Source organism: Bactrocera oleae, chromosome 4, assembly GCF_042242935.1.
Source record: "Bactrocera oleae isolate idBacOlea1 chromosome 4, idBacOlea1, whole genome shotgun sequence".
Taxonomy (NCBI): Eukaryota; Metazoa; Arthropoda; class Insecta; order Diptera; family Tephritidae; genus Bactrocera; species Bactrocera oleae.
Genome location: NC_091538.1, coordinates 32,042,002 through 32,060,622, shown reverse-complemented (window position 1 = coordinate 32,060,622; position 18,621 = coordinate 32,042,002). Strand labels below are relative to the sequence as shown.

At 39.8% G+C, this 18,621-nt stretch overlaps 1 protein-coding gene across 5 annotated transcripts in view; it reads right to left on the bottom strand.

Moving 5' to 3' along the window:
* The window catches only part of LOC106625350 (oxysterol-binding protein-related protein 1), a 342,202-nt gene that overhangs the window by 149,595 nt on the left and 173,986 nt on the right, over positions 1 to 18,621 (bottom strand). For all 5 annotated transcript variants that reach the window (XM_070109230.1, XM_070109226.1, XM_070109229.1 and 2 more), the window contains one exon: positions 3,266 to 3,466. In XM_070109230.1, the coding sequence (XP_069965331.1) occupies positions 3,266 to 3,466 (201 nt within the window). The remainder of the gene's footprint in view (positions 1 to 3,265; positions 3,467 to 18,621) is intronic.

The following is an 18,621-nucleotide window of genomic DNA, read 5'->3' as shown; positions in this document are numbered from 1 at the left end:
ATTTGGTTCAAATCGGTTAAGCAGACCCCAAGATATGGGTTTTTACCTAAAACTGGGCGGTGCCACGCCCACTACCTAATTTTGAACATGGTACCTACAAAGTCATATTATACCATCCCAGAGATAAAATTTAAAGTCTCTGGCTTGTTTAGTGCTTGATTTATCGCGCTTTTAGTAATTTTTAACAGTACCGTTATATGGGGAATGGTCGGGGTTGTCACCCGATTTCACCCATTTTCACACCGTCGATAGAGGTTCTGAAAGCATTTGTTCTCAGTGAATTTTTTTATTATAGCTGTAGCGGTTTAGGAGATGTGCACATTAAACCTATTAGGGGGCGGTACCACGCCCACTTTAAAAAAAATTTTAAACTGCAGATGTTCCTCCCTAATTTGATTCTGTATTCCAAAGAACACTCTTGTATCTTATTGTGGAGGTAAGTTATGACAATTTATTTGTTTTTGATTAATGTCGTTTTGTGGGCGTGGCAGTGCTCCGATTACGCCCATCAACAAAATCAACCGTCTTACGGTATCAAGAAACATGTGTACCAAGTTTCATAAAGATATCTCAATTTTTACTCAAGTTACAGCTTGCACTGACGGACGGACGGACAGACAGTCACCCGGATTTCAACTCGTCTCTTCATCCTATATCTAACTCGATTAGTTTTAGGTGATACAAACAACCGTTAGGTAAAAAAAACTATTATACTCTGTAGCAACAAGTTGCGAGAGTATAAAAAGCTCAGAATACGTTGGTAGTAGTCCCTGGCAGTGCTAGTCCTTACTGTCTCTTCATTATATCAAAGATACATTGTTATTGGAATAAGATTTTGTCTGAATTTCATTAAGATAATTTTCATATCGACCAATATATACGGTATAACTGGAAATTCGAACATCTTTATATTAAGTATATACTTTTTGACCCCATTTTACACAAATTTGTACACAATTTTTTTGTTAATATATATATTATAAATGGACCGATACTTTCTGTAAAAACTTAGCCATTTACACTGGGGTCCACATATTCGGTATTTGGGTCTTGAACAGTTATAGTCTAATTTTAACAATTCAGTCATGAGAAGGAAAATCTTGGAGGCACTATACAAATGTGCAATTTTTTTCTCGATATTTGTAGCCTGATATGTGAACTTGAAAGTGGAATAATTAGATGGAATTGATAATGGGGTTATATTGAAAATAGGATTAGTTTTTGTTAGATTTCGTTCATTTTCACATCGTAATGAATAATTGTCTGAAGAACCGTATGTTGTTGAAGTTGGCCGAGTAGGTCCTGAGATATGAAATTTTGCCTAAAGGGGGGTTATGCCAAGCCTTTCCGCACCATATAGGATGGAAAATTTAATGTTACAGGTGTTCTATACATGAACTATCGCAAATTTAGTAGTTCTGGTTGTACGCCGATTTCACAAACTTTCACACCGTTTGAGGATATATACATTAAACCTATTATGAGCGGCAATACGCTTTGGCACTTACTTCTGCGATCCCCGGTACCAAATTTCAGTTTAATATTTTAATTTGAAGCTTAGTTATAGCTCTTTAAAGAAAATCGATTATTAGCATTTTGTTGGTGTGTAATAGCCCAACGACGCCCATCTTCAATATCATCCTTGCGATTTGACCAAGGAACACTTGTACAATATTTCATGACGATATCTTGATTTTTACTCAAGTTACAACTTGCATAGACAAATAGACAGATCAACCGGATTTGAACTTGTCTTTCTATCGTGATCATTTATATATATGTATGTTATTAGAGCGCGTTGATTTACAGGGAGCTAAAAAAATGGAAAAACCGCATATGCGGAAAATATTCTACGGATCATTCTGAACAACTTTACCAGAGATGATAGCTGTTTAAACCCGGTGGCGATTTTTAAAGCGAAGTTTATCTGTTAGGGATTATACAAATTTCTTCGGCTCGAAACCGGTTTTAGATCCATAGTCTCTCAGGCAAAGTTGTTTGGAATGATCCGTAGAATATCTCCCTCATATGCAGTTGTATAGAAAAGAGGCCGTTCTTATATATAAATAACTCTATATCTATCTCAATTAGTTTTAGGTGATTCAAACAACCGTTAAGTGAGCAAAATTGTTATACTTTGTAGCTTGTATAAAACAGCTAAAATAGCAGCCATAAATAGAAAACTAAACATATATCCACAGCGTCTACAAATAGGGATTACGTGATTTTGACAACTCGTGTTGGCCATGTTTGTTTACGGATTTGGTTTGCCATTTCATTTCAAAAACTCACAAATTCGTGTTCATCGAAAAATCATCTTTTCAGATGAGACCCATTTCTGGCTTAATGGTTCGTCAACAAACAAAATTGTGGCTATTGGGGGGAGTCAAATCCTCATGAGGTTCAGGAAACGCAATGGCATCAAATATATTACTCTGTATCAACATGTTGCAAGAGTGTAATAATGAATGTTTAATATGCTACAATTTAACCTTTAATAAGTCATTTAATCTAGCTGGCATAGATAACACCAGATTTTTTATTGATTCCGATCCGATTTTGTCGACTCCTCCAAATTACATGTTAATACTTTCGCTAAATGTTGTACAGGCTATAATGAATTCACTTAACAGTTGGTTAAAACATCTACACAGTGCAATAACTAAGCTACGAATGAATTTAAGTACAGAAGATTTAAAATGGGCGTGGTTAAAAAGGTTTCAAGTTAATATCCCCATTTCTAATAACTAAGGTTAGATAAAAAAGTTGCAAAAAGCACTTATAAATACTATATCATCATACGATCTGAAAATGATGGGTGAAATCATATGATAACCGTGCTGACCTCCGTACAATGGCTATGTTTAAAACTACTAAAATAACTTTAATTTTCTAAAGAAACACGTCAAAAAAATGAAAGTTTACAATGTGCATGGCACCGCAGACTCTTGGATTAAATCCCATATCTCAGCCACCATTCGACAAATTTCAACCAATATATTAATTTTCGTCTATTGGGTTGAATTTATATCGCATATCCCTCAATAGAAAATGTCTCACTAAAATTAAACGAGAATATTTTGATTAGCATTATGTCACTCGGTACTAAATATTATTGATATTGGTATTCCAAAGAACTAATATGATGTATATAGTTTTTTTATGTCGATTAATGCTTACAGAAAGGGCGTAAGGATAAGCTCCGACAATAAGTTTGAAATTAATTTTCAAGGGTTTCTCTAACTTAAAAAAGTATAATACTTACTCATCGTTTTCAACAATTCCAAACACTTGGTTAGCCTCTTTGGAAGAACTTCTTTCGGCTTCTTTAAAGTCTAAAATAGCACGGTAACCATTCGAATGATTCTTTATTTCCATTGTTCCAAGCTGTTCAATCCATAGTTTACCTACAAGTACATTATGTACACAGCAGTTAACATAACTCCACGTATAGGCCTCGTTCCATCTGAAATCATAGTCATAGAATTAGGTTTTAAGTGAAGCTAAAACAACTCAACTTTTGAAATAACAATTAAATATATTAAAAACAAGTAAGGAAGTTCTAAGTTCGGGTGTAACTGATCGTTTCATACTCCCGCAACTTGCAAATATAAAAGCCCGAGAAATTACTTCAGGTGTTGACTAAATTTTATATTAAAGGAAGTATTGATTCGATTTAACCCATTTTTGACACAAAAACATACTATTATCGAGAGTTTTATTTATTTATTTTATTATATGAATTTCAATTATATATCTCACAAATTAACCGATATTTTTAGTAAAAAGTCAACTGGGTCCACATATTCAGTACCTAGGGACTTGAAGAGTTTTGATTCGATTTAGACAATTTCTGATCACAAGTTGCATACTTCAAACGCAGTATTTGCGCAAAGCACCCCGGTTGGAAGTGAATGAATCAGATGGAATTTAAAATGGTGTTTTATGGGAAATAGGCGTGGTTGTAATCCGATTTCACCAATTTTGCACAATAACATAGATATACAAAAAGAATGGCATGTACAATTTGCTTGAAATCGGTTAACCCAAGATATATGCTTACACCTAAAAGTAGGCGGTGCCACGCCCACTGTATAATTTTGAAAGCGCTTTCTATTAAGTTCTTCCTATAAGTTCCAGAGTTAAAATTAAATGACTCTGGCGTGTTTGGTGCTTGATTTATCGCGTTGTTAGTAGTTCTTAACAGTACCGTTATATGGGAAGTGGGCGAAGTTGTCACCCGATTTCACCCATTTCGCACAGTCGATAGAGGTTCTGAAAGCATTTGTTCTCAGTGAATTTTGTTATTATAGCTGTAGCGGTTTAGGAGATGTGCACATTAAACCTATTAGGGGCCAGACCACGCCCAATTTAAAAAAAAATTTAATTGCAGATGTCCCTCCCTAATTTGATCCTGTATTCCAAATAACAGTCTTGTATCTTATTGTGGAGCTAAGTTATAACAATTTATTTGTTTTTGATTAATGTCGTTTTGTGGGCGTGGCAGTGGTCCGATTACGCCCATCAGCAAAATCAACCGTATTACCAAGACACATGTGTACCAAGTTTCATAAAGATACCTCAATTTATATTCCAGTTACAGCTTGCACAGACGGGCGGACAGACAGTCACCCGGATTTCAACTCGTCTCTTCATCCTGATCATTTATATATACATAACGCTATATCAAACTCGATTAGTTTTAGGTGATACAAACAACCGTTAGGTGAACAAAACTATTATACTCTAACAACAGGTTGCGAGAGTATAAATATATTATATATTGCTTAAATAACAGCTGCAGTTCAAGATATCAAGCGAAACGGCCGTTCATATATTCTGAGTTATGCAGGTTTCAACGTTATTTGAAAGGATTGCGAGAGGGATAGTAATGGTAGCTAAGAATTGATAACACAGTACAACAAAAAAATTGTTGGTTTTGCGCATGAGCTTTATTATTTAACATATTCTGGTATAAGCAAATAGAAATGAGAAAGGACGAATACAAGCGAAATTATAATATTTGATTTTTAAGCAATTGAAGCGATTTGACCATTTCTCATTTTCGCGCCCATATAATGTTGGTCTTCGCAGAAGTTAAGGAACGTACTACTTATAACAATAGGTATATCATCAAAATATCCTAAGCAAACAAACATCAAAACAACCTTATCTTGGAATGAAGACAACGTATTAAAATTAAACAAAATATAATATGTTACATCAAAACAACGTAATCTTAGAACAAACAATGTGTTATATGTATGTAAACAAACTATCAACTATTAATAAGTAAACACACTAGTTAGTATAAATTGCTGTAAGAGCTATGTAACAAGTTAGTCTTAAGAATATCAATAAAGAGTACACATTTCGATTCAGCTATTATCAGTATATTTTTAATGACTCGTATCGTGTAAACAATATTAACTCGTGCTCTTACCGTCGAAAGATGGAAGATAGTGTTGCATCGCTTATTGTGTGCGACAAGACCTATGTATGTATTTGTACATTGCAGAGGAATAACGTGTTTCATAATTTTGTTTTCTTGTAACAGCCAGTACAAAATGTCTTCGAGTAGTTTTGGTATATTTGCAGCGAATATATTAAAATGGGGATAAAAATTTAATTTGGGAAGCGTATCAAGCTTACTTCAATATACCTGTTAAACATCAGAACAAAAAATGGGCTTCACATGTGTAAATGGAACTCTTGCAGATATGTTCTGGATGGCAAGTTAATTTCCTCTATTATACTTGTATAGTAAATATTAACTATTTTGATAACATTAATTAGGTTATAATATGTGACGTTTTATTGTAGACTGGTACCGAGGTGAAATAAGGTCAAGAAAGGTTGCAATGCCGAGAATTCGAAGGGAACCAAAATAAAAGGTTTAATCTTTGTAGGCCTTCAAATAAAAAAAAATATGGGTTGTGATATTTTCCCGAAGTTACTTAGCAAATAAGTGAAAAAATCCTTAAACAGGTTTAAGGCGGTATTGCATGGTTTCTTAGAAAACCATAAAACTGACAATAATGACGAGTTGATCACTGGCAAGCTTACGAATTTCGCCATTTTCGAATGTAGAATGTCTTTTTTGAAGTTAGGTTAAGAATATTTCAAAGATATGCAAGTTTATTTTTTAATTACTACAAAATATCGAGACTGGCAACCCTGCGTTGTAAGAGAGCAACCAGGTGACACATTTCAATGAGAAAAATCCAATTTTCGTGGATATCTACGTTACGTACGGTATAAGCGGTGGTGAGTTTTCATTTACATTGTGAGCTCATAAAATAGGTCGTGTCAGCTGACACGGTATTTTCGACACAGGGGCACATTGCACGATTGCCGAAAAAGGCCTGAAATTACAAACATACATAAACTTTCAATCGGCAAACAATATTCAAATTGCATTTACCGATAAATCTTATAACTAAGCATTCTCTTATATTTTTACATATACATTATATCAGAATATATTAACATAAGCGCAGTCGGTAAAATACCTGCGTATTACAATTTTTATTTTTCTCCACACTCTTCTCTCACGCCGAAAAATATCACGCGTGCACAGTCACACACATACACACTTGTACATATGGCAAACGATATGCCTATGCTCACATAACCCATATACAGTGGGTACAAATACATATTTTTATTAAATTTAATCGTTTAAATATCGATCATTTTAAAACTAATTGAACGGTGCGGTTAAATCTTAGCAACAAATAAATAAATAATTCCATAATACAAAAAAAAAAACAATTTTTTTGCTAGCAGACAGCTAAATAAAATAATATAAAAAAATTCTTAAATAAAAATTTCTTTAAAGTCCATTTTGGCAAATATCCAGCAATACCCCTTGTTCTTTGGCAAACAAACACAAGCAGGATTGCACACAAACATTTCAGCACAATAATTCGTGTACACCTAGGTACAAAGTGCATTGATCTCTTTAACGAGCTCTCAATTGCTCAAGTACATAAATACATATCTACAAGTCCACGCATTAGGGTGTACCTACATACCCCTACATAAGGACATAAAAACGATAAATAAATACAAGTTCGATTGGTAATAAATTAAAAAACAAATACGACCAGTAATTATAAACACCTAAATCCGCGTATTTAAGAAACTTAATTCGAATTAAAAACTCTTAATAACTAAATGAGTTTGCGGTTATATACACATACGGAAGTTAAAATTAATTTTGTCCAAAAAAACTCTATTTACCTACAAGAGTTTCGTTACATACGAGCATATAGCTTGAATTCCATCGGTCGACACTGAGGAATTTTAAATGTATTTCTTTATTTTCTAAATGACCTCAGATTCAAAAGAATCCAAAGCAACACAGTCGCTAAAAATACCCAAAATGATTTCTGAAGAAAAGAATCCATGTACACTGCAGAAGCTACACGCTCAAAGCAAGGTGCTACAAAACAAAAACGGGTGAAAGATATTTCATACACCAAATGTATCTCTGAGAGTGACAGTCTAATACGATACTGCACTCGATTTTCATCTTCGCCGATTCAGGACAATTCTGAATCGGTATTAGAAATCAAAAAGGAAAATCTTGATAATTTCTGGACACGTCTCCAAGCTGCATATGACGCAATAGTAGAATCTGACGACTCAGATCTACCTGAAAATTTTAAATCCTCGGCTTACGCCAACTACGAAAACTGCTTAGACTAGTTTGAAGAAACAAAAGCAATGATTTCGGATCAATTAAAATTAATTAAAGCCATTGCACCTGCTCCACATCCGAGAGTACAGCTGCCACAAATTCAATGTCAAGAGTCAAATTCAGGCATCCATCTCAAGGTGCCCACATGTGATACAGAAATCTTTCATGGTGGTTATGAACAATGGCCGTCCTTCCGGGAAATGTTTACAGCCGTTTACATAAACCACCCAAAATTGTATCACCTCCCATACAAAACAAAAGGTCAAGCAGGCGTCATAGTCAAACAGTTCGCACTAAATGACGATAATTTCAATCTGGCTTGGGAAGCTCTAAAAGCAAGATACGAAAATGAAAGAATATTGGTCGATAAGCAAGTAACGATACTAATGAACTTGCCTAAAATTCAGAAAGAAACAAGTGATGAATTTATTAGACTACAATCCACTGTTTCTAATTGTTTGTCGGTTTTATCGACACAAAATATTCCCACAGACAGCTGGGACCCTATTCTGGTAAATATATGCACCGCGGCACTACCAGAAAAATCGTTACTGTTGTGGGAGCAATCGCTCTCATCTCGGAAAAAATGCCCAACGTGGCAGCAAATGAAAGAATTTCTAACTACCCAATATGAAATAGCAGAAAGGGTAGACAAAAAACTAGTTAGAACTAAAAACGTTTAAAACGGCCTCAATAGAAGCTTGAATAGACCCCAAACCAGTAGTAATAACATTTTAAATAGAAGTTTTTTTAAAACTCAATCTTTCACATCCGTACAGTATAAACAAACGTCATGCAAACTGTGTACAGAAGGGCGTAAACTTAAATTTTGCGATAAATTCAAAAAATTAAATATTGTCGATAGGAACAATTTTGTGAGAACAAAAAAACTTTGCACAAACTGCTTGTCACGTTCGCATACTATAAAAGAGTGTGAAAGCAAGTTCAATTGCGTTTATTGTCATAAACGACATCATTCCATGCTTCATATAAATAATTTTTCCAGTTCACCCCCAAACAGCCAATTACGAAAAGAGCAGCGGGTTTAGTTGCAACAGCAGATCCCGAAGTGCGAAATCCCGAAAATTGCCATGCTGCTCAAAGACATTTAAAACTCAAACGCTACACAGCGAAAACGAAAGTAGGGTACTACTACCCACAGCAGTCATCTCCATCGAACACCGAGGAGAACTGTTTAAACTTAGGGCCTTAATAAACCAAGGATCACAAAGATCTTTCATAGCGTCTAGGGCACAAAATAGGCTACAACTGCCAACAAAACAAGCCAACTTTGTAATTACAGGAATGGGCGGAAGAGTAGTGCAAAACTCTAATAAAATCTGCCCCATTACCTTAATTTCTCCCCAAGCGGTTACGCACATACAAGCAGAAGCTATAGTCTTACCGCAACTTACAAATATGCTTCCAAGCTATGGCATAAATAGCAAGCATTGGCAAATGGTTTCACACCTAAAGCTAGCAGATCCCAACTGCAACACTCTCGCTCAAATAGACCTTCTATTAGGCAGCGATCTCATACCACAGATAATACTCGAAGGTATTGAGAAAATTTCAAATACACTTCTGGCACAAAATACTAGTTTTGGGTGGATCCTAAGTGGACTAGTTTCGGAACCAGTTACCACCATGACCACTCAGGTTGAGGAAATCTCAAACGAATACCTCAATTCACAATTAAAGAAATTGTGGGAGTTAGAAGAGCTCCCCCCCATATCAAACACAACTCCTGAAGATTAGTATTGTGAAGACTTTTACAAAGCCACAACTACTAGATCAGATAATGGTCGGCACGTCGTACGACTACCACTAAAACAACAATTTCCTAACACACTCGCCTTAGGTCACTCTCGCACCTCTGCAATACAGCAGTTTAAAAGTATGGAAAAAAACCTACTTAAAAATGGCGAACTCAAACCAGTATATGATGGTGTGAAGAATATCTCCATTTAGACCACATGGAGGAAGTAAGTCCACGCGAAAAAATCATCAACGGAAAATACCACTCATTTTACTTGCCGCAAGATGCAGTGGTAAAGCCAGACAAAAAAACAACTAAAGTAAGAGTTGTCTTCAATGCATCAAGATCCACCAGCTAGGGGAATTCCCTAAATGATATCCTATTTACGGGACCCACGCTCCAACCAGATTTAATGCTACTAATTTTAAATTGGCGTATATTCAAATACGTATTTAACGGAGATGTCGAAAAAATGTATATACAAATAGTCGTACATAAAGACGATCAAGATTTTCAGCGAATTATTTACCGAAAATCTCCCAATAGTCCACTCCGCGACTATAAATTGAAAACAGTTACCTTTGGCGTCAACTGTGCCCCATATTTAGCCATTCGAACACTGCACGAATTGGCAGAAAACACCAAGTCAGAGTTTCCTCTGGCAACCCAGGTGTTAAAAACACAAACGTATGTAGACGATATTCTGTCTGGAAGTCACAGTCTTCCACAAGCATACGAGTCACTAGCACAAGTGACACAAGCCCTCAAAACCGCAGGGTTTCCGTTAAAAAAGATAACGGCGAACCACCCTAATATCTTAAAGGACATACCTAAAGAAAATCTGTTGGACACTAATTTCCTTAAATTCGAAAAGGAAAGTACAACAAAAACTCTGGGGATCCAATGGAATGCGATATCTGACCAGTTTTTATACACTACAGAGTCAATATCAGCATTATCCGCCATAACAAAACGCCAAATTTTATTTTCTGTGGCGAAACTTTTCGACCCCGCAGGATGGCTATCGCCAGTTATGATACAAGCTAAAATTCTAATACAAGAATTATGGTTAGATGGTACCGACTGGGACGACCAAGTAAAACCACTGCGTTTAGAAAAGTGGTCACAGTTTGCGAGCAATCTACATGATATCTCACAGATACAAATCCCACGATGGGTAAATTATGCTCCAGAGCACAAAGTCGAACTACACGGCTTCTGTGACGCTTCTGAAAAGGCATATTGCGCAACTACATATGTTCGCACACAAAGCGACATTGCGACCAAAAGCCACTTACTAGTGGCAAAAGCAAAAGTGGCTCCTTTAAAAACAATAAGTCTGCCACGACTTGAATTATGTGGAGCGCTACTACTAGCCAAACTCGTGTCCATCGTACAAACGCATTTAAACATGGCACAATATAAATTATATCTATGGTCCGATTCCGAAATTGTACTAGCCTGGTTAGAAAAACCACCACATGCATGGAAGACGTATATTTCTAATCGAACGTCTCAAATACTTGACCTAGTAGGATCAGCCACTTGGCGACATGTAGCCAGTGCTGACAATCCTGCTGATCTAGGTACAAGAGGATGCAAACCCCTGCATCTCGCCACCACCACCCTCTGGTGGAATGGCCCCCGATGGTTAACAGAATCTCCCGATTCTTGGCCACAATCGCCCATGCGCAATATAATTGCCCCAGAAAGTCGAAAAATCGACTCTTTCAACACAACAGTGGATGATACTGACATCCTCGAACGATTTTCATCGTATCCCCGAGCACTCAGGGTAATCGCTTACATGCTCAAGTTCATAGAGCGACTCAAAATTAAACTTAAGGGAGTAACTTCATTACACTCCCAATGCGATACAGTGACGCACCTAGACTTACAAAAAGCAAAGGTCACTCTTATCGCATCTACGCAAGCGCGCTACTTCAGCCGCGATATATCACTTTTGAGAGAATCAAAACCTATTGGCAAGAGAAGTCCCCTCTTAGTTCTAAACCCATTCCTCGCCACGAAAGGTCTTCTTCGTGTGAATGGTCGGCTTGCCAATTCAAGCCTAACGTATAACGAACGCCATCCCATAATTGTTTCAGAGAAGTCTCGACTTGCCACACTACTCATCAATTATATCCACTTATTAATGCTTCATGCCGAACATCGCCTCATGCAACATATGGTCCGCCAGGAATTTTACATTCCCCGACTTAAGCCCCAAATAAAGAAGTGCATTTTCTTGTGCAAAATCTGTATCACGCACAAGCAAAAGATGAGAACACAAATTATGGCAGCACTTCCTCCGGAACGCTGCAACTTCGCTCTGCCTTTCTCCATCACAGGTGTCGACTTTGCTGGGCCTTTTCAAATAAAGGCGTCCATGTTAAGGTCTTCCACTCTGATGAAAGGCTATGTGGCTGTTTTTGTCTGTTTTACGACAAAAGCAGTGCACCTTGAGCTTTGTACTAATCTGACGAAGGAGGCTTTTCTTGCGGCATTTGCTCGCTTCGTCGGTCGACGCGGCTTTCCATCGAAGATTATGAGCGATAATGGTAAAACATTTATCGGCTCTCAAAGAGCCACCGAAAAACAATTTGTGGACTTAATCAAACAAGTCTCACCTGAGATTGCACAAAAGTACGCGCCCCAAGGCATTAATTGGCAATTCATCCCCCCAAGCGCTCCTCATATGGGTGGTTTATGGGAATCAGCTGTAAAAAGCTTCAAATCCCACTTCAAAAAAGTAGCTGGAAATTACAAATTCAATTACGAAGAATTCACGACATTATTAATTTGAATTGAAGCCGTTCTCAATTCACGGCCTCTTACAATCCTTTCGCAAGATCCCTCCGATTTCACAGCCTTAACTCCAGGGCACTTTCTCAAAGGAACACCCATTCTGGCCATACCTGAGCCAGGCGTGGAGTCGCTATCCTTATTAAATCGCTGGGAAAGAATCAAAATTCTCCATCACGATTTCAGCCGTCGATGGAGAGAAGAATACCTAAAGGATCTCCATAAACGATACCGTTGGAATACTCCTGAACAAGCACCAAAGCTTGGAGATTGTGTCATTATTCACGATGATTGTCTACCCCCTACCGTATGGCGGCTTGGGCGCATAGAAAAGCTACATTACGGCTCCGACGGTCACATACGAGTGCTTGATCTTCGTACACAAGGCGGAATGCTAACCAGACCGCTCGTGAAACTATGCTTTCTCACAACCGTCGATAATTGCGACACAGCAAATCGCAAACAATCAACCGATACTACCGCAATACAATAAAATAATCAAATCAAGAAGACAAAAACAGAAAAACTCGTAGATAACCGTTAAAAATAAAAATAACTAATAAAAAAAATGGTCGATCAATACGATGACCCCTTTCATGCCACATAACGTGGCACGATCATCCATATCCTTTGTATGACAAATCTGCATAATTAAACAACTCTTTCATACAGATTAACATGGATGTGGATACGCCTACTACTCCCACGCCAACTGTGCGGTCGGCTACCAACGTGCCACGCACGGGGCCTACCCCAACGGCCCGATCTGCAGCTGCAACTGCCCCTGCAAGCGCACCTGCAACGACTCCGATGTCAGCAACAGTTCCTCGCGGTGGACGCGACCTTCACCGACGCTATCATCGCCGCCTTCAGAGGCATATCGTATACGATGTCCCATTTGTCGGCGCCCACATCGCTTGCAACATTGTGGGATTTTTAGAAGTATGCGACCGTTACAACGACAGCAAGTTGCATGGGCACTGTCTAAACTGCCTATCGCACACGCATGGGACTCAAGAGTGTTTTTTTTTTTCTTTCTTGTCGGAGGGGAATCTTACATAGATACCGATATTTATTAGGATGCGGTTCGTACTGGCCGCTAAGGGGTACACCTATTTCGGGACCACGCCCAGTCAGGAGTATCGTCCCAAGTTGGACTAGCGGCGCAGTACGCCTACGTACTAAACCCTGAACTCCGTCACCTGCAGCTTTGGTGAAAGACCCTGCGGTACCACCGTTAGGCATTTCATCGCAGGGGCAGCTTAGCCTTTTGGCTCACGTCATTTGTTCGCTATTCGCGGCTCAAGCTTCACTGCTTTTCTGTCTTTCGGCTCTTCTCAGCTCTTGGATTATCAGAGCTGTCGTCTTTTCCATAGTGCTCCATACATGTCTCGATTCCAACATATAAGGACTACTATATTATCTGGAGTTATTTGGTCTGCCACTTCTTTATCCAGATTCTGTCTTTCTTTTGAAAATTTTGGGCAGTGAAAAAAGATATGCTTTGCATTTTCGTTACTGATACGACAAAAGGAGCAAGCGACTCCATTGTCATGTCCGTACTTATGCAAGTACTCTCGGAAACACCCATGCCCTGTTAGGAACTGCGTCATGTAGAAGTCAGTTTCTCCATGTTTTCTTTCCACCCATGCTTGTACATTACTAATTAATCGGTGAGTCCATCTCCCTTTGACTGATGCGTCCCAGCGATTCTGCCATTCTTGTGTGATGGGTTTTCTTTCCTCTTTGCGTTCTGCCAATGTTAACTTCCTGCCCAAACTCTTACTTTTATCGTAAATTCGTTTCAGTTCACAAGCCATTATATCTGGTGGCATTATTCCTGATATAATGCTAACAGCTTCATTTGACACCGTACGAAATGCACTCACGGTTCTGATGGCACTCAACCGGCATACCGTTTTTTGTATTAACGCTGGTCCCCATACAGGTACGGCATACATTATGATTGACTGGCTAACCTTAGCCAGGAGCGCTCTGCTGCTCTGTTTTGGTCGTCTAATGTTGGCCATTATTCTGTTTAAGGCCGCATTCACACGGGCGGCTTTTTCGCAGACTTTCTCGATATGGACTTTATAACTTAGTCGTGCGTCTATCATTACCCCCAGATACTTCAAAGATATTTGTGTCGAGATGTTATGCCCATCTATACTAAGAGAAACCGTCTCCAGTTTTTTTCTGCTTGTAATAAGCACTGCCTCGGTTTTTTGTTCCGCAAGTTGAAGTTTTGCGCTTGCTAGCCACTGCTTTATCTGTTGTACTGTATCACTAAATATATTTTGGATTTGGTGTAGTTCTTTAGCTACTATTGTCACTGCAATGTCGTCGGCATATCCGATTATCTTTACTTCTTTAGGCAACGGGAGACGCAGTATACCATCATACAGTACGTTCCACAGGATCGGACCCAATACAGAGCCTTGTGGTACCCCACCCGTGACTTTATATTTTTTTGGTCCTTCTTCTGTTTCATAGAGCAGCAGCCTGTCAGATAAATAGCTCTTTATGATTTTCAGCAGATAAGATGGTGTTCTCTTGTTTTCTAGTGCTTGCAGTATATGGGGCCAGCTGGCCGAATTAAACGCGTTTTTTACATCGAAAGTAATGACAGCGCAGTATTGCTTTTTGCCGTACATCCACCTATCTCCTTCAATAGCTTTTTCTGCTATCTCTGTCAGCTTCTTGATTGCATCAACGGTTGAGCGTTTTCTGCGAAAACCACATTGGTTGTCGGATAGGCTGCAAGTTTCCCTTTCCAGGTGATCTTCTAAGCGGGCGCAGATTAGTCGCTCCAGGATTTTTTCCATTGTATCGATCATGCAGAGTGGTCGATAAGAGCTCGGTTCCCCTGGCGGTTTGTTCGTCTTCTGCAGAAGTACGAGCCGTTGTATTTTCCATATCTTTGGGAAGACACCTTCTCGCAAGCATCGTGTATATAACACCGTGAATACATATGCGTTAATTTTTACTGCGAGTTTCAGAGCCCTGTTCGGTATACCATCCAGTCCTGGCGCTTTAGAATTTCCGAACCGCTCCACCGCTTGTAGTACTTCCATATCATTGACCTCTGGCGCATCTGTGGCTTCTGGCTCTTCAAGGCTTAGAGCTCTACTTTCTTGGTTTTGTGTAGGAAACAGTGTTTCAACTACCTTTTGGAGTAATGAGGGACAGGTAGGTGCTTGTCCTTTGCCCCCTCCAAACCTTGACATTACGATTTTATATGCTTCGCCCCAGGGGTTCTCGTCTACTTTGTCACATAGAGCTTTGAAGCAGGCATTTTTGCTCTGTTTTATCGCCTTTTTGAGCTTGCTTCGTTTCTTCTTGAAAATATCACGTAGTACCGTATATTCGCCTCTTCCTTGGTTCCGCTGACATAGGCGCCGTGCTTTGTGACAATCGCTTCTCAGTATTTCGATTTCACTGTTCCTCCTATATGCCGGCTTTCTCCGAGCAGTATGTATCTTTTTGATCATGGCGGCATCGCAAGCTTTAGTAATATGATGAACCAGAAGTTTGGCCTGCTGGTCTACGTCATTAGTTTCATTGAGGTTTTCGTCAAGAATAAATTGGAAAACATCCTCGTCCAGTGTTTCGATCCTCCATCCTTTGGCCTGTACTTTTTGTTGGCAGAGGTTCCTTCTTGGCCGTTCCATGTCCTTGTTGATATTTATCATTATTGCCAGGTGATCACTCTGGGTATATGTGTCAGACACCCGCCAGTCTGTTGATCGCAATAACGATCTGCTGGCAAAAGATATATCAATAACGGAGCCACGTCCATTCTTCTCAAAAGTGTTTTGTGTCCCTGTGTTCAACAGTACAACGTCTAGCAGACCGAAGGCTTTGAGCAATGTACTGCCTCTGCGGTTAGTGGCTCTGCTTCCCCATTCTAGAGCCCAGGCATTAAAGTCCCCTGCAATTATGTTAGGTGTGGTGGTCATTGCTTCTTTCACAACTTCGTCCAGTATTTTTTCGTAGTCAGTATGCGATATACTTGGCGGTATGTAGCAACTGTAAAAATAAATCCCACATATTTTACCTCGTGTGAAGTATGCATTTTGCGTGAGTGGTTTGTCTTGTATCACTTTATCTCCACATGCCCATATTGCAACCTTATTGGTGGTATCTGAGATCCACGTGTTAGTGCCTTTATTTTTATATTGTTCACAAATTATTGCTACTTCAATATTGTATTCATAGGCCGTTTGCGTTAGGAGATCCTGAGCTGCCTCGCAGTGGTTCAAGTTTATTTGCAGGATCTTCACTTCTTAGTTTTGCTACATGCTGCTGTGTATATGGGACATCTTCGGCTTCCTATTTGGTGGTCAGTGTTCGTTCTCCCACTGTTTTTGCACGCAGTACAAAAAGGCTTGTTAGTACAAGTTTTGGCCCGGTGGCCCGCTTCTCCGAATTTAATACAGCACTGACTCCTGTCTTCCGTATTGTTGCATGCTTTCGCCATGTGTCCATATTCCAAGCATCTAAAACATTTCCTCAGTTGTGGCTTTTCTCTTATTCTGCATACTGTCCAGCCGATATTTATCTTTTGCGCCTGCAAAAGATATTTTGCTTCTTGCACAGGAAGATTTATCACTGCTTTTTGGGTGCCAGCGTAGGCCGCTCTGATGCTTTTTATTGACATGTCGTTGAAAAGACTAAGCTCTTTAATTTGAAGACGGATCGCTTCTGCAATATCCTCTTTCGTAGTGACATCGTCCATGTCACTCACCTCCACTGTTGTCTCCTGTTGCAGTGTTCTAATTTGCGCCTGGTCGCCTAGTATTTTTCCTATGTCCTCCTTGTATCCTTCAGTGCTTCCTGTTTGTGTCTTCTTTAGTTCAAGCAAAATCTCTCCTTTGGCTGTCTTCTTTACTCGGGCGACGTTTTTGCCAAGTTCTTGCAATGTTCCGTTATGTTTTACTGCTCGGAGTACGTCAGCGTACGTCATATCACCATTTTTTGCAATGACAATTGCATTAGGCCGTATGCGTGGTGCGGGATTTGCATTCTTTTTATTTTTCTTCTTTTGCTCTTTCCGTTTGACCGTGGTCCAGTCCTCTTCTGTTGACGACTCCGTTCTTGAGTATTTATTATTGCTCTTTTCTTCCTCGCAACTCTTGTTAACCACCGTTTTCCCCGTCCGCTCTTCATGGAAGGTTTTGGTCCTTTTTGGTGGCGTCTTTCTGTTTATTTGGTTGTTCTCTCGTGGCCTTTTTGGCGTTACTTCAACAACCGTATGCTGGCTTGCTACAATTCGACTAGACTCCCTTTGTCTTATGTGATCCTCTTGCGCACATGCTTGGAGCTTTGAGATTGTGCTCAGCAATTCTCTCATGGCATTGTTGATGGAACGCTGTGGCGGCCGCATCATATCCACTAATTTGTGGATCATTTCTCCCAATTGGTGTATATGTTCCCGTTTGGTTTGCCCCTTCTTTTCCGCGATCGTGGATCCATCCTGTAGCGTCGGTGGTGACGATTTTGCGCGCGTGGGTCTATCCGTAGAGAGCACCTTTACGGGAGATCTGGCCAGACGCGAAGCCTTCTTAAAGGGATCTGCTTCTGAGAGGTCGCTCGTACTAGCAGCTCTATCTGCGCCATTTACCAGCTGCTCCACATGGGGATCATTCGGTATCGACGTCTTTCGAAGAGAGCTGCCAAGGGTACCGTTGTTTTTGTTGCTGCTATTGTTGTTTTTGTTGTTTGTTTTTTCATTTATTGTCTCCATTAATCAGTTTTACCAGCGCATCGTGTGCAGGGGGGCGGGTCGAAATAGACAGGAACGGGTATACCCTCGGAGACGATGCCCCTACCCCAGTTCCCTGAGCCCTGTCCTTCGCTTTACCAGTTCCGGAATACACGGACGAACCGGCGCTCGCCCGGAGCAACGCAGTCTACTAGTTCTGCGCCTAATGGACACTTCCTGACCAAGGCCCGAAGGGGCTGGTTACTGATTCACATCGGGGCTAACACTTCGGCAGAGCAAGCTCACATCACCCTCTCCACAACACCAGGAAGCCGCTCATTGTGATTCCGTCGCGCCCGGATTTTTGTATTACTCACCACGCCCATGCATGGTGAGGGGGACACCTATTTTAGAGAGGCGGTATCGGCTCGCCTCTGTCGCAGGAGTTTCATCGGCTTAGCTGGCTTTTATACCGCATCCTCCACTCCTGCCGCTCTTCGTTGGGGATTGCTTATTCGTTGTTATTTATTTCGCAATTAACCTGCTACTACAAGCCGTCCGGCTATCCGCGACCTGCCGACCCCCCCGGTAGCTTAGAGCTCAGCTGGAAAAGCCAGGTTCCCTCATAGAATCAAAACCAACGGGGTG